The following is a 16,060-nucleotide window of genomic DNA, read 5'->3' as shown; positions in this document are numbered from 1 at the left end:
AAAACCATTGAAAGACTCTGGAGATTGTACTTGTGCCGGTGTAGGCCCGCACGACCAAATCGCAGACTTTCCAGAGTTGTTTTGGACCCATTGGGAAGACGATAAGTTTCTATAAGGCTCGCTTATGATGGCAATGTCTGTGCGTAGGTCTCTGACGGTTTGGACTAGTAAGTCCTGCGCCGCCTCGCAGTGATTGAGGTTTATTTGGATTAATCTAATCATGGCGAGACGAAATCCCTCCTCTTGGGCCATGAACACATTTCTGGCTGCCTGCTATGTGGCCGATGTTCTGCTCGCCGCTGGCGATACATAGACAGCATGAGGGGCTGTTGACGCACTCACTTATTTTGTGCCCGCTTTTGCCGCACTTTAGACAGAGTCCCGTTCTGTCGATTTTGCTGGAGCATTTCGACGCAATATGGCCGTACTCTAGGCATCTGAGGCATCTTTTTGGAGCGTTATTGATGCTAATTGGGCAAACGTTCCAGCGAACTTTAATTTTGCTGACTTTGAGCATTTCCTTGGCTGTCAATGCTGGGACGCTCACTGTGGCCCGCTGGTAGCCTGAGTACATTGGGCGGAGGCTTTTTATTGACTGAGGTTGTATTTGAATCTGGCGTTCTGCCCAAAATGCCGATATAATGTCGTCTCTGGTTACCTCCTCGTCGAGATCCTTGATATCGAGTCTGATCTCCTCAGTTAGGGGTTTGGCCTCAAACTGGCTTCCAAGCGCCGCGCCGATGTCTACGCTCATTTGCTGGAGATTGTTACCCATGGGTTTTTCTATCTCAAGCAAGAGATCGCCTTTTGCGGTGCGTCGTACCTTTTTTACGTTCGCTCCGATAGCCTTTAGATTCTCATCCTCGCTACGAGTGACAATTTTTAGCATTTCGCTGTACGTTAGGCTGCCCTTGTTTGCTATTAGAATAGCTTCTGACCTGTGTCTTGGTAGTTTTTGCCTTGGCGCGGGCGTCCGTTTGGCCCTTCTGACCGTGACTTGCTGCCAGTCTGCACTGTTATCCTCTGGCTTGTTGGAATCGGCATGTTGGGAGCTGGCTACCCGCTCTTCATGAAACTGAGGGGCTCCTCGCTTTTTCTTTGGCGGCGTCTTTCGTTGCGTTGCCGCGTCCTCTCGTAGGCGTTTTGGTGTGTCTCTGCGCTCTGGCTCTGCTGTTTGCTTGCCCAGGAGTATTGCCGCTGGAGAGGTTTGCGTATTCCTTTCCTGAACATCCCTGGGTTTTTGGAACATACCCGCCCACGCTTTCTGGCAGAGCAACTCTTGGAGTTCTTTCAGCCTTACTATGGCTTGTTTTGTGCTCATATTGATATGTCGCACTGGCTTTTTGTTGTCGTCCCGCTTGTTAAACAAGTGATCTAACTGCCATACTAACACGCCAAGTTCGTCCAGCTCAGCTATGCGAGAGATCACTGGGGGACTGGGAGCTAAAGACGTTACGTCTGGGCTGTTAAGCACTGCTTGTGCACACGCTAAGGGTGTTTTGGCTGCGTTGCCATGTACTGGAGGAGGAGATATTCCGATCAACGGACGTCGGCCAAATACGGCTTCCTCGCTCATGTTGCCCAATGGATCACTCTCTGGCTGGGAATGGTGATCCAACGATGCCACAAATTTATCCATTGGTTCAAGAAACCCAGTTCGGAGGCAGTATCCAAACACAAAATTGCGGTAATGGTTACAATTTTGAATTTGAATTCAAATCCGGGCGGTTAATCAGAGGCGCCACCTGCCGATTTTATGGCTAGGGGCTCCCCTTGTCTTTCTTCGTTATTCAACACTGGGGCGATCAGATGTTTGTGCCGGTGTGAAGAAGAGGAAGAAATTGTGCAACAACAATGAAAATTCGCAGAAAACTGGAAAACTGGATAAAAATTCTCACCCACACCACGAAAAAACGGGGCCAATACTGAGAGGCGGGAAAAGTAAATGGAGAGGTGACTGGCTCCTCCCCTCGCCCCCGTCCGCCACAGTGGGCCAACCGGCTGAGTTATAAACTGGAGTAGGATCGGCAGTGGTTGCGGCCGACGAATCCCAGAAGCGTGGTATGTAACCAAGTTTGCAGAGGTCCTCCTTGACTAAAATTTTTTGATCTACAGGCCTTTTGTATGCCCGAATTTGGAGTTAACAACGGAGCACCCGCGGACAAAGATACGTTCTCTCGCAAGGTACCGCGTTACGTCTCGGGTTCGCTGTGTGTGCGTGTGTGTGTGTGTGTGTTTTTTTTTTTTTTTATTTCTTAGAACTTACAAACGTTTAATACAAAAAAGTTGCAACAATGACAGGGAACATAAGGTGAGAACAAAAAAATAAAAGATAACGGCTACTGCGGGACGACCTGCCAGTATTGCATCGCAGACCGTGGGCTTTAATTTATTGGGCAGACCTTTCCCTCTCCAGCTTCCTAAGTGCCACCATTACGCGCACGGCGAAGGCGCTGGCCGCCTCCCATACGTCTGGATCTGCAATCATCATCCTCGTCAGATTTCTCGCCGTCACCATTTCGCCCATTACATTCTGCAGTCGGCACCGTTCTACTTCGAAGCGAGGGCAGTGCTGGAGCACGTGGCTTGCATCCTCAACAATGCCCGCTCCGCACCATGTGCATTCGTCTGACACGTCGTGGTTGAATCTTTTCAAGTAGCTTCTGAAACAACCGTGGCCGCTCAGGAGCTGTGTGAGGTAAAAGTTCACTGCCCCATGTTTTCTCGAAACCCATGAAGTGATGTCAGGGATCAGAGTGTGAGTCCACCTCCCCTTGGAGGAGGAGTCCCACCTTTCCTGCCATCTGCGCAGACTTGACTGCCATGCCCTCCGATGCTCGAGGCCTCTCTGCTGATTAGTGGTAGAACTGTTAGTTTGCCTCGACGCTGTGAAGGAGGCCGATGCAATTGCAGCGTACTCATCGATGGGCAGCAACCCAGCGATCACCAGTGCGGCGTCATCAGAGATGGTGCGAAAAGCGCTGCACACCCTGATTGCGCTTAAGCGATGCGTCAACTCAAGGCTCCGCCTGTAGGATCTAGTTTCCATCCCCGATATCCACGAAGGCGCCGCATAGAGTGCAGTCGAACGGATGACGCTGGATAGCAAGAGACGCCGTCCTTGTTTCGGTCCACGCGTGTTTAGTAATATTCTAGAGAGCGATTGCGCTACCGATGCAGCTTTCCTGCTACTGTACTCTAAGTGCTCTCTAAAAGTCAGCCTTGTGTCGATCATGACTCCGAGGTACTTTAGAGCCCGCTTGGAGACAACTGTGGTGTCGCCGACCCTGATGCTGGCAGTCTCCACTCGCTTGCGGCTACTTATGAGTACCGCCTCCGTCTTTTGCGCGGCTAATTGCAGTCCGGCTGCAGAGAGCCATTGGCCAACCTTATTAATCGCCCTGTTGGTTATTTCTTCAGCTGCCGTGAGATCCTTGGCTATCACTACAAGTGCTACGTCGTCTGCGAAGCCAACTATATGGGTGCCAGGGTCGAAATCCAAGCGTAAGACTCCGTCGTACATGACATTCCACAGCAGGGGACCCAAAACAGACCCTTGTGGGACGCCAGCAGATACGACCCTTTCCTCCAAGCCTGCGTCCGTCCAGAAACGTATCCTCCTGTTGCAGAAGTAGCTGGCTACGCACTTGATGAGATAGCTCGGAATCCCGAAGGCCCCAAGCGCTTCCAAGATCCTGTTCCATCTCGCTGAATTAAAGGCGTTTTTGATGTCCAGAGTTACCACTAGGCAGTATTCTTTGGCACCACCTTTCCATCTTGTACCTTCGATTGCCCTTGCAGCTAATCCTACCACCCGGTTTATTGCGTCGATCGTAGATCTCGCCTTCCTGAATCCGAACTGGTACTCAGATAGGCCGCCCCTGCCATGATTGCTGTTTCCAGACGCGAGCAGATTATTGCCTCGAGGACTTTGCCAGCTGTGTCGATGAGGCAGATGGGTCTATGAGAAGACGCCTCTCCTTGCGGCTTCCCCGGCTTCGGCAGCAACACCAGGTTTTGTAGTTTCCATCTATCGGGAAAAACACCTTCGCTAAGACACTTGGAGTAAAGCTCTACGAACACGTGTGGGTAGAGCAGCACTGCGAGCTTGAATGCGTTATTGGGGATCGAATCCGGACCTCGTGCCTTTTTGGGCTTCAGACGCCTCACTGTCTCAAGGACCTCGGTTAGCGTACACTCCGCCGAGTGTAGGACTGGAGTCAGGCGGGGCACATGCATTTCTTCGTCGACCACAGGGAAAAGTCCGTCGACAATTGAACGTACCGCTTGCGCATCCGTTGGGGTGGGTTTCTACTGGAGTTTAAACGCTTGACCACTAGCTGGTAGGCCTTGCCCCAGGGTCGTGCTCAGCAGAGTCGCACAGAGCGAGGAAACATTCACGTTTGCTGGAACGGATCGCAATCTTGAGCATATTCCGACGTCTCTTATACTCCAGGCCCAGGGCCTCGAAGTTTGTCGAACCACGTGCGCGCTGATAGAGACGCCTTGCGCGAAGGCAGGATCTCCTAGCTTCAGCGACAGCGTCATTCCACCAAAAGACTGGGGTGTGGTGGCGTGTGTATGTGCCACTCTGAGACATGCTAGCCTCGCATGCCTCTACTATCCGTGCCATTACGGAATTTGCGGCGTCTTCCGCGCTCATGTTGTCCCTAACGCTTAGGCCCTCCAGGTTGTGGCCAAAGACCTGCGAGTTAAGGGTTTCCGCCTTAAAAACCCTTCGAAAATGCTGCGTCCTAGGGAGCGGTTGCCTGCTGTCGCCAATGGTGAAGGTGATGACTTCATGGTCACTCGCCGAGTATGTTGATCCCACGTGCCATGTGGCTGAGGCGGCGATACTGTCGCTGGCAAAAGAAAGATCCACAATAGATCCTGTGCCGGACCTTCTGAAGGTATTCTCGGAGCCAACATTTAGCAAGGAGATGTTAAGATTGGCGAAAGCTTCCAGCAGCAATCTACCTCGAGCGTCAGAGCGTGTACTTCCCCATTCGACTGACCAAGCATTAAAGTCGCCACCTATAATCACTCCTTGTCGTCCTCTAATGTTATCGGCGATTTTGTCTACCGTCCGGCCAAACTGCTCCAGGGTTAAGCTAGGCGCGAGATAGCAGCTGTAGAGCCAATAACTGCCAAACCTCGCTCTCACAAATCCATCCTCGCGTAGAATGTCCTGCAATACGCCGTCGCTGCTACCACAACACCAAACCGCTGCTCTACCGCTCGAGTCCTTGGCCCAGCAGGGACCTGTGCCGGTTTTATAAGGTTCGCTTAGCAGGGCTATATCCGCTCGTATCTCCCGAACAGTCTGCTGCAGCAGGTCTTGGGCTGCGATGCAGTGATTCAGGTTTAATTGCAGGATCTTCAGGCTGGCTGAGTCATTGGAGGTCATTGGGGTCCTCGATTCGCCTGTAGCTGGGCATAGACGGCTACCCGCAAGGTGATTTGTTGGGCTTAGGTCCTGTGCAACGCAGAGGAAGCAGTGCGGTTCTATAGAGGGACAGACAGCTGCCTTGTGGCCTGCTACACCACACTTGAAGCAACAGTTTGATCTGTCCACCTTGCTAGGGCACTTCGCGGCGACGTGACCAGTAGCTAGGCACTTGAAGCAGCGCAAAGGCCGCTGCTCGAGTTCTCTGATACGGCAGTTTGCCCAGCCTATCTCTACGCGACCAAGTTCGATGAGCGTCCGGGTCACAGACTCAGGTGCGCTCACAATTGCCGTCTGGTAATTCCGGAGACCTGTCCGAAGGCTTTGACGGTTAGCGCGTTTACGTCTACCTTAGCTTGCGAGGATAACTTCGTTAGAAGCTCCTCAGGGGTCACCGCTGCATCTAGGTTGTAGATTGCTACCGTCCTAAGCTGTGTGAGGCCTTCACATCGGCTTTTGCACCCAGCACTTGGGTGATGTCATCCTGGAGCGATTTTATGCTCGTAGCAGAGTCCTTGCGAAGCTCCAGTAGCAGCGCGTCTTTAGCTGTGCGACGTACTCTGGAGACATGCTCACGGACGTGGATTAGTTTATCATCCGTACGCCTGGTCACCATCGTTAGGACTTGGCTATAGCTAAGCCCGCTGCTGGCCTCGATCAGAATTGCATCCGGTCTATGCCTGATTCTGGGTTTGGCCTGCTTCGAGGAGCCACCACGTCGAGGCTTTGGTGGACCGACTGTTTTCCATCCTTGGTTGTCCTCGGATGATCCATGATCCGCGATTGTGAGGTGCGGTTTATCGCCTTGAGGAGTAGGTGACTCCTGCTGCTGCTGCTGGGGATCCACAGGGTGCCGTTTTTTGGACGCTGCTTTGATGCGTGAGCACTCGGCTGCCGCAGTTGCTTTCCAGCTGGTTCAGACGAAAATGGTGCCTTGCCTTCTCGCTTTGCCAGTGGTGAAGTCTGAGTGGGCCGGGAAAGCATGGTCGTGGGGGACATTTCATCGGTCTGCTGCCCACGACTGGCACGCTCAGGTGGCGCCTTCGAGCAATTGAGACACGCCTCCAATGGAACTGTCTCGGTCGGGTGCCCGCTGAGCCGGGAGCTGACTTCCGCATGCAGCTCTTTCAGCCTCTCCACTTTTTCGCGAAGGGCGTTGGTGATGGCCGCTTGCCACCTTCCTTCTCGGCTTGATCCTCTCCGAGATCTCCTCCAACAGTACGCCCATTTCCGCTAGCTCATTGCAGACAGGCTGCAATTTTGACCTTTTCGATGGGGCACATTCGTTAGCATTTGCTGCTTCTCCGTCTGGACTCATGGCGTCCCTAGATCTCTTTGGAGTGTCCTCCTGCTGGCTAGCAGCCGCTCGCAAAGGCAACTCACTATGGATTGGAGGCGAATGTAGCAGCAATCTACTACGCCCAAACACCATTTGCTCCTCGCCGACCATTTCCTACAGCCTGACGACCAGGTATTTCCCCCTGGTGGGCGTTGGGAGTTATACCGCTCCGGCTCGGCTTCTTTTAGATAATACAGGCAGTCAGCGGGAATATGGGCCACTCGGTGTGCAATGGACGGATAAACAAAACAACAAAAAAAAAAATTATAAAATAAAAATAAATTTTTTTTTTGAATCCAAGATTACCCGCCGCGGATTTGAACCCCTACCGTGCCTAGGAGTATCGCAGAAAAAACCACTAGTATTGATCAAATTTCAACTCTAAAAGAATTTGAAATTTAATTTTAATTCTAAATCCTCACAGCGGAGTCGAACCAGGTACTTGGAGGCCCGCGTCCGAAAGAAAAAATAAAAATGCTCCAAATTTATTTAAAATTTCTTCGCTCCACTCAGCGGATTTGAACCAGGTACCAGGCGATGAGAGGCAGCACCGCTGCCATGTACGCCACCGCTTATGTCACCAAGCCTTAGGCTGGTGCGCTGCTATGCTGCTAGTCTGGTGGGAGGTGATCGAGAACCCCGGCTTAGAAGTTTTGCGGTGAAAGCTCGACTCCCAAATGATGACCCTGGAGAGCTTTCGAGACCGGCTTGGCAGGTCCGCCAACAGCTGGTTATCGCACCAATTGTGTATTTACTTACAGCGTGCTATTTATCAAAAGGTGCGACTGGCACCCCACTAACACCAATACGGAGGAAAAAGTTGGGTGATGCAGAAAGGAGGCGCCCCGCACCCCTCCAACCACCAAAAGACCGACGCGGCGGGAGGCCGGGAAAAAAATTATGTTTTAATTTTTCCACTTGCGATGCAGACTGGCGGCCGGCGAAACGTAGGTAACAACAAGAGTTGACTGCTACACTAACAAACTATTATGTTGCAGGACTACGAGATTTACAAGCACGGATAAGACGGGAATTTTACAGAAAAAACCGGGACGCGACGAAGTACACATTCCACTCTGTGTGTGTGTGTGTGTGTGTTTTTTTTTTTTTTTTTTTAATTCATTTATTTAACAAAGAAAATGTAACAAGTTAGAGAAAGATGGAAGAGTATAGTGTGGAAAAGGTAGAAGTGCGAAAGGACATTGAAGAAATATATGTTTTGGGTGCCAATATAACCTGCGGGACTGCCGGGGGGTATTGCTTCGCAGGCTAGAAAGGCGGGCCTCATGCCCCTCAGGCGTTTCGCTGTCTCTCCAGGCGGCGAAGAGCGTCCATAACTTTTTTTGCAAAAGTGCAGGCTGCGGACCATTTTCCTTGGCTAGCACACATTATGTTGGGCATGTTCTCGACCGTGGGTAGTTCCCCAAACGCTTCCTCGAGCTCATGGCGTTCACTCTGGAATCTCGGGCAGCAGAAAAGCACATGCTTGGCGTCCTCCACCACGCCGTTTTCGCATAGCATGCATTCTGGGCTGATTTCGTGTCCAAATCGGTGTAGGTATGCGTTGAAGCACCCATGGCCACTTAACAATTGGGTTAACTCGAACGTTACCTCTCCGTGACTTCTCGAGAGCCAGAGCTCCAGGTTCGGGATCAGCCTAAACGTCCACCTGCCTTGCGATGAGGATGTCCATCTTGCTTGCCAGTCTTCTAAGCTCGCTCTTCTGGCTGCTCTTTTTGCCTCTTGTTTTGCCAGTGGCGTCCATTCGCTAGTTTGCCTTCTATTATAGATGAACTGGGACTCCTTCGCCAGAAGGTCGATAGGTGTTAGTCCAGCTATGACTAGCGCAGCCTCGTCTGACATTGTTCGGAAGCCTCGACACACTTGTATGGCTCCCAGTCTGTACGTTGATTCGAGCCCTTGGCGATATGATTTCTGCCGCATAGCCGTTGCCCAAATAGGAGCTCCATAGAGCATTATCGATCTCACCACATTTACCAATAGTATACGCTGCCGTTGGCTTGGGCCTCTGGAGTTGAGCAAGAACCGCGTAATGCAGCGGCCTATTTCTGCAGCATTTGTATTTGCGGGCTCCAGGTGTTCCTTGAAGCTAAGCCGGGTGTCTAGTAGGATGCCTAGATAGCGTATTGCCCTTATTTTGCATGTATCTAGAGAAATTTCCGCTACCTCTACGACTTTGCGGCTGCTGATCCGGACAGCTTCGGTTTTTTGGACTGCAAGCTCCAAACCAACATTGTTTAGCCATCCTTTGACTGTGTCGACTGCCTCGGCCGTTTGGCTCTCCGTCTCATGTAGGTGCTTCGCTTCCACCACTATCGCCACGTCATCTGCAAAGCCGACAATGGGAAAGAAAGCCTAAGCACGCCATCATACATCACGTTCCAAAGGATTGGACCCAGAACGGAGCCCTGCGGGACGCCTCCTTTGACGACATGTGTGCGCCAGCCACTTTGAGTGTTGTAGCGCAGGATACGATTTCGGAAATAGTCTTCCACCATGAGGACTAGGTACTCTGGTACCCGAAACTCCCGAAGAGAGCTTAGGATCCGACTCCAGTTTGCGGTGTTGAAGGCTTTTTTCACATCTAGAGTGGGGACCAAGCAGTATTCCTTTTTTCCACCCTTCCATCGCTGGCCCTCAATGGCATTACTGGCTATGTCAACTACTGTTTGTAGCGCGTCGATTGTGGACTTTGCGCGTCTAAACCCAAACTGCATCGGTGAGAGGTCGCCAGAGTTCTTGATGGCGGACTCAACTCTCTGCACCAGCAGTTTTTCAAACAGTTTCGAGACCGAGTCCAGAAGGCAGATTGGCCTGTATGCCGATGGGTCCTCGGCTGGCTTGTTCGGCTTGGGCAGAAGCACCAGATTTTGCAATCTCCAAATGTCTGGAAAGATGCCATCGTCCATGCATTTACTGAAGACCTTTGCGAATTTTTCAGGCTGGAGGCGTGCCGCCAGTTTTAGCGCCTTGTTTGGTATCGCATCCGGGCCTGGGGCTTTTTGGTCCTGCAGTCTAGCGGCGACTGCAAGAATTTCTTCGGTGCTGATATCGCGAATGACTCGCGTATTACCCACTCGGATCGGGTCTTGGCGATATATTTGAGGTGTTCGGGAACAGAGTCTCTACAATGAGTTTCATTTGGGATTCGTTGGGAGTTGCGGGCTTGTTTGCATTGAGCTTCTTCATGGCCACTTTGTAAGCAGCCCCCCAAATGTCGTTCTCGGCGGCGTTGCACATTTCTAAGAAGCATTTGCGTTTACTCTCCTTAATGGTAAGTTTTAGTTCTCTTCGCCTAAGCTTGTATTGGGCCTGGAGGCTAAAGAATTCTGGCATTCCAAGCGCCCTCTGGTATTGTCGTCTGCATTGGAGGCACCTCCTCCTCGCCTCGTTTATAGATGCGTTCCACCAATAGACAGGGGCCTTTTGTTTGCTGTGGCATCTACGGGCTGCCATGCTGGCATCACAGGCTGCTAGTATGGCATCTACATGCGTTTTAGCATACTTGTTTGCGTCTCCAGTAAGGGGTGGGATTCTGAAGGATTCCTCGAATGTTGTGGTATTTAAAGTATCGACTCTAAACATTTTGGCGTTTTGGTCAGAGGTTACGTTTTCGGCGGGGCGGCTGCCGATAGTGCACAATATGGCTAAGTGGTCGCTAGCCGTGTAATGACTACACAATTGCCAGTTGGTCTGTGATGCAAGTTGCCGGCTTGCAAATGTGACGTCAATCACTGATCCGTAGCCAGCTCTGCAGAACGTGTGGTTGTTGCCCGTGTTTAGCACGACAAGTTCGAGTGAGGCGAGGCTCTCAAGAATTGTACGGCCCCTGGAGTTTGTTCGGGCACTACCCCATTCCGTGGACCACTAGGTAAAGTCGCCTGCAACTATTGTTTTGCCCTTTCCTCTGGCATCCAAAGCGAGTTGGTCCATTGCCGACTCGAATTCTTGGGGGGTAAGACTTGGTGCCAAGTAGCAGCTGTACACCCATATGTCGCCTATGTGTGCTCTGACAAATCCTCTATGTGCGTAGATGTGCTGCATAGGCGAAGTACGATTGCCGCACAACCAGATTGCAGCTTTCCCCGAAGAGTCTGTTGCCCATGAGCTGCCAGGCCGGTTTCTATATGGCTCGCTCAGAATCGCCACGTCTATATTCATTTCCCTTACTGATTGCGCTAATAAATCATGTGCCGCCGCACAGTGGTTCAAATTTAATTGTAGCAAATTCATAGGTTATGCTGCTGATTCGCTCCTGCACTCGTCATTGGGCAACGTCGGCTGCCAGTGTAATGCCCCACCTGTTGACGTTTGGCGTCTACGCAGTTGAAGCAGACAGGAAAGTTGCTGCATGAGGCTGCCTTGTGGTCTGTAGCCCCACATTTAAGGCACCAATTTGTGCGATCAATTGAGCTACTGCACTTTGCCGCCGTGTGGCCGAAGTTTAAACATTTGTAGCATCTTTGCTTTGATTGCCGTTCCCGAATCGGGCAGAGCGTCCATCCTATTGCAATTGATCCCGTCTTGAGCAAGGAGTCAGCAGTCGAGCGCGGCATTGACAAGACAGCCAACTGTGTATCACCAAAAGTATGGCGCAAACTTCGAACTCGCACGTTTGCGGTGGCATCGCCAATAATTTTCGTCTAAGCTTCTATAATATGGTCTGCTGATACCAAGGTATCGAGTTTGCGTATCTCGATCCAAGCTTCAGTTCCTACTGCCCTTACCGACGCTTGCTGGCCTAGAACTTGGCTAAGCTCGTTCCTCAGTTTTTGGCAGTCAGGATCGCCGTCTCGCTTGAGTTCTAGAAGCAGCTCGCCCTTGGCTGTCTTTCTTGTGCGCTTTACGTTGCTTTTGACACCATCGAGTTTGCCATCGGTTCGTCTTGTAACCATTCCAAGAATTTGGGCGTAAGAGAAGCCATCTTGGGCCTGGATCACGATGGCCGCAGGCTTGTCCCTTCGAGCTGGTTGCTTGTTAGGCCGCTTTCGAGACACCGTCTGCCATTCTGCATCCGCTTCGGCTGCATTGACTGAATTGGCCCACGATGTGTTTGCATTCGCCAATTTGCTTTCCGGTTGTTCTGGTCGAGAACCCTGTGTCCTTTTCCCACGTTTTGGTGGGGTTCTCCGCTGAATGGCGGCATCCTCTCTCTGGCGTTTGGGCGTAGCTGTTTTAGCTGGCTGGCTCAGACTTATGGGAAAACCCAGATGGTTATTCATCACCGGTGTTGTTTGCGTGGCGATGACGCCCTTTTGGACCTTTTGGACGGGGTGGCTATCGGTCATTTTTCGGCACAGTGTTTCATGCAGCTCCATCATACGCACTATTGAGTTCTTAGTACTCAGATTTACATGGCGAACTGGCTTCCTCCCATCGTCAGCTCTGTTGAACATACTGTCCAGCTGCCAGATCAGATTTCCCAGCTCGTTTAACTCTTCTATTTGTGAAACCACTGTTGGAGCATCAAAGTTATTTAATGCTTGCACCTGTGTAGCTCGTGCATCCGGGTTTTTAGCAACATTTACATTTACCGGCGTGTCTGTGTTCGGAGGCGGTGACCGCAAGAGCCGTGGACGACTGCCGAAAGCAGACTGTTACCATTGGGTATTCTGCACATCTGCCATTGCGCATCGGGCTTGGTGGTCGATGGATACCACGGATTTATTCATATGGCTGGCTGAAGAGTATCGGTATCAATTTTTAAATTTGAATTTAAATCCGGAGGAAGAAGAAGCTTCTCGGTTGTCCCAGAGGCGCCGCCTGCCGATTTATGGCTAGGGGCTCCCCTGTGACTTTCCCCGTTTTCCAACACTGGTACGATCAGCTGATACGTAGCGGTGTGAAGACGAAGAACACGTCGTGCAACAACAAAAGAAAGTGGAGAAAGGTGGATAAAAGTGGATATTTCTCACCCACACCAGCAAAGACAGGAGCAAACGATGAGAGAGGCGGGAAAAAAGCAAAGAGAGGCGATCTGCAGCCTCCCCCTCACCACTACCGGCTCCAATGGTCCAGCCAAGTGGAGGTTGGCAAACAAGCTTTACGGCCAGCACACAGGCGGCAGAGGAGTCCCCGCAACGAGGTACGTAGACAGTCCTATGGAGGCCCTCCTTGACCCGTCGAAGTTTAAATTTCAGGCCCTCTGGATACACAGAAAACGATCTTGAAAGGGAGCGCCCGCGAGTATAGGACCGCACCAATTTACACTTCCAGTATGTGAGTGTTGAGTGTGTGTGTGTGTTTTTTTTTTTTTTTTTTTTATATTCATTTTTATTTACAACAAAATTTCATTTACTTCACGTATATACATAGTTAGTTATTGGCGGTCTGACTCAAACAAGCTACTGCGGGACGAGGTATTGCTTCGCAGCGGCCGGCTTAAACTTAACCTTTTAAACTAATCCTCCCTTCTCAGCCTCTCTAGTCGCCGTTGATCGACCATAACGGCTGCCGCAAACTCGCACACTGCCTCCCATGCGCGACCGTTTTCTAACATCAGAGGCACCAGGTTCTCAATGGTGATGCGCTTGCCGATCCTGGACTCCAACTCGCATCTCTGTGCTTCATAACGAGGGCAGTGAAAAGCTATGTGCCTTGCGTCCTCAACAATGCCGGCTCCGCACCACGTGCATTCGTCGGATGTCTCGTGCCCGAAACGCTTTAGATAGGCTCTGAAGCAGCCATGGCCGCTCAGAATTTGCGTCAGGTAAAACGTAACTTGTCCGTGACTTCTGCCTATCCACTGTTGTAGGTCTGGGATAAGGCAGTAAGTCCAACGGCCCTTCGCAGATTCTGTCCATCGTTGCTGCCATCGAGCCACATGTTCGCCTCGTATTTCTTGCCGTATACTGGCTAAGGGCGATCGCTCAACCACCGGTGTGGAGTGTAGCGCTCTGTACATCGCGTCTGCTTCGTACGCTAGATCGCTGATCGGAGACAGACCAGTGATGACATGCGCAGCATCGTCTGAAATCGTGCGGAACGCACTGCAAATTCTCATTGCGAAGAGTCTAAAGACCGATTCCAGCCCTCGCCTATAGCTTTTCACCCGTAGCGCACTAGCCCAAACGGGGGCAGCGTACAGGGAAATGGATTTTGTCACGCTAGTTAACAACAGCCTTCTCTCTTGTTTGGAGCCTCTTGTATTGAGCATGATCCTTGCCAGCGCGCATGCAGAGCTCAGTGCCGTCTTGCACGTATATTCCAAGTGCTCACGGAAGCAGAGTCGTGTATCCAGCATTACCCCTAGGTATTTGATGGCCCTCTTAGATGTGATAGTTTTGCCACCAACTTCTATAGAGGCGGTCTCGACTTTCTTCCTGCTGCTAATTAAAACGGCTTCAGTCTTGTGGGCTGCCAATTCAAGACCTGCAACAGCCAGCCACCGGCCAATAGTTGCAATGGCGTTGTTGCATTTTTGTTCCGCTACTGCAAGCTCCTTTTCCGTTACCACTACCGCGATATCATCGGCAAAGCCGATTATGCGTGTGCCCGGATCAAAATTGAGTCTGAGGACTCCGTCGTACTCGCAGGAGGGGGCCCAGGACTGAACCCTGTGGTACTCCAGCAGAGATGCTATATTCCTCCGAGCCGTCTACTGTCGAGTATCGGAGGCGCCTATTTGTAAAGTAGCTGTCCACTATGTGCAGCAGATTACCCTGAACGCCGAAAGAAGCCAGACTGCCCATTATACGACTCCATTCAGCCGAGTTGAATGCGTTTCTGATGTCGAGAGTCACCACCATGCAGTATTGTTTGGTTCCCCCTTTCCATCGGTTACCAGATATGGCGTCTCTGGCTGTGTCCACAACTGTGCTTATCGCGTCTATCGTTGATCTTGCCTTTCTAAAACCGTATTGGTTAGGAGAAAGTCCACCTCCTTGCTCAATAGCCTTGTTGAGCCTACGAGCTATGAGCGATTCCAATATTTTCCCTGCTGTGTCCAGAAGACAGATAGGCCTATATGATGAGGCTTCGCCGTGTTTTGGTAGGAGTACCAGATTCTGCCTTTTCCATCTGGATGGAAAAGTTCCTTCTCTCAGACATGCATTGTACATTTTGATGAACACATCAGGGTGCAGATTAACTGCCAGCCTTAAAGCTCTGTTCGGGATGCCGTCGGGGCCAGCAGCTTTCTTATTATTTAGTTTGTTGACGATTTCCAACAGTTCTGTTTTCGTGCACGCTGTTATTTCTATCTCACTGCTTCGAGTTGCCAGTGGTGGCTGGGCCTGTTTTTGTGGGAAAAGTGAGCTGACGATTTGATTCAAGCTCGCTGCATCAGATGGTATTGATGTTTTCCCGACATCAACGCGTTTGACCACGGTCTGGTAAGCCTTGCCCCAGGGATCGTGCTCGGCAGAATCGCAAAGACGCAGGAAGCATTCTCTTTTGCTAGTTCTGATAGCATGCTTTAGATCCAGCCGTTTGCTATGGTATTCAAGTCTTAGAGATTCAAAACTTTCTGTACCTCTTGAACACTGAAACTGTCGCCGCGCACGGAAACACGCTGGTCTGGCTGCCGCTATATTGTCGCACCACCAATGTACAGCCGCATAGGGGCGTTTAAAAAGTTTTCGACGTTTTAGCGTTGCATGCTGTCTCAATGCTATGCATAATACTGTTCGCCATGTTTTCTGCACTGTTTTCACTTGTGTTGAACAGCAGGTGTCCACAGAAATCAGGAATGCTCAAAGTATCCACTCTGAATGCTCCTTCGCTCACAGTAGTATGGTGAGAAGGTGTACTACGGCCAATGGAGAACAATATTACCTCATGATCGCTTGCGGAGTAAATATCGCATACTTTCCAATTGGAAAATCGCACCAGTGGATCGCTTACAAACGTCAAGTCTATTATTGATCCCATACCTGCTCTGTTGAAGGTTTTCTTGGACCCTGTGTTGAGTAACGAAACGTTGAGAGTCGTCAGAGCCTCAAGCAGCAAACGGCCTCTTCTATCTGTATGACTACTGCCCCATTCCGTGGCCCATGCATTAAAATCGCCGCCAATTATAACTGGGCTGCGGCCCCTAGCATCGTCCACTAGTTTGTCAATGACCTCTCCAAATCTAGCGATGGATAAGCTGGGGGGTAGGTAGCAGCTATATACCCAGTAGCTACCGCAGATCTGCGCTCTGACGAAGCCATCGTATGGTCGCACATTAACCAGAGGTGCTTGGAGTGCACTGCAGGTCCAAATAGAAGCCTTGTTTGACGAGTCTGAGACCCAGCCTCCAGTACTTTCCCTTC

The 16,060-nt window shown here is 50.9% G+C and overlaps 1 protein-coding gene across 1 annotated transcript; it reads right to left on the bottom strand.

Moving 5' to 3' along the window:
* Nucleotides 1-4,336: 4,336 nt before the first annotated feature.
* On the bottom strand, nucleotides 4,337-5,407 carry LOC124460907. The gene has a single exon (XM_047012507.1). The coding sequence runs from the start codon at nucleotides 5,405-5,407 to the stop codon at nucleotides 4,337-4,339; it is 1,071 nt and encodes a 356-aa protein (XP_046868463.1).
* Between the last annotated feature and the right edge of the window lie 10,653 nt (nucleotides 5,408-16,060).

Source organism: Drosophila willistoni, unplaced genomic scaffold (assembly GCF_018902025.1).
Source record: "Drosophila willistoni isolate 14030-0811.24 unplaced genomic scaffold, UCI_dwil_1.1 Seg151, whole genome shotgun sequence".
Lineage (NCBI taxonomy): Eukaryota > Metazoa > Arthropoda > Insecta > Diptera > Drosophilidae > Drosophila > Drosophila willistoni.
This window is presented reverse-complemented; position numbering and strand designations above follow the sequence as displayed.

Excerpts from the sequence above, each read along its gene's own strand:
- LOC124460907 (XM_047012507.1), bottom strand. The coding sequence starts at position 5,407 with ATGACCTCCAATGACTCAGCCAGCCTGAAGATCCTGCAATTAAACCTG.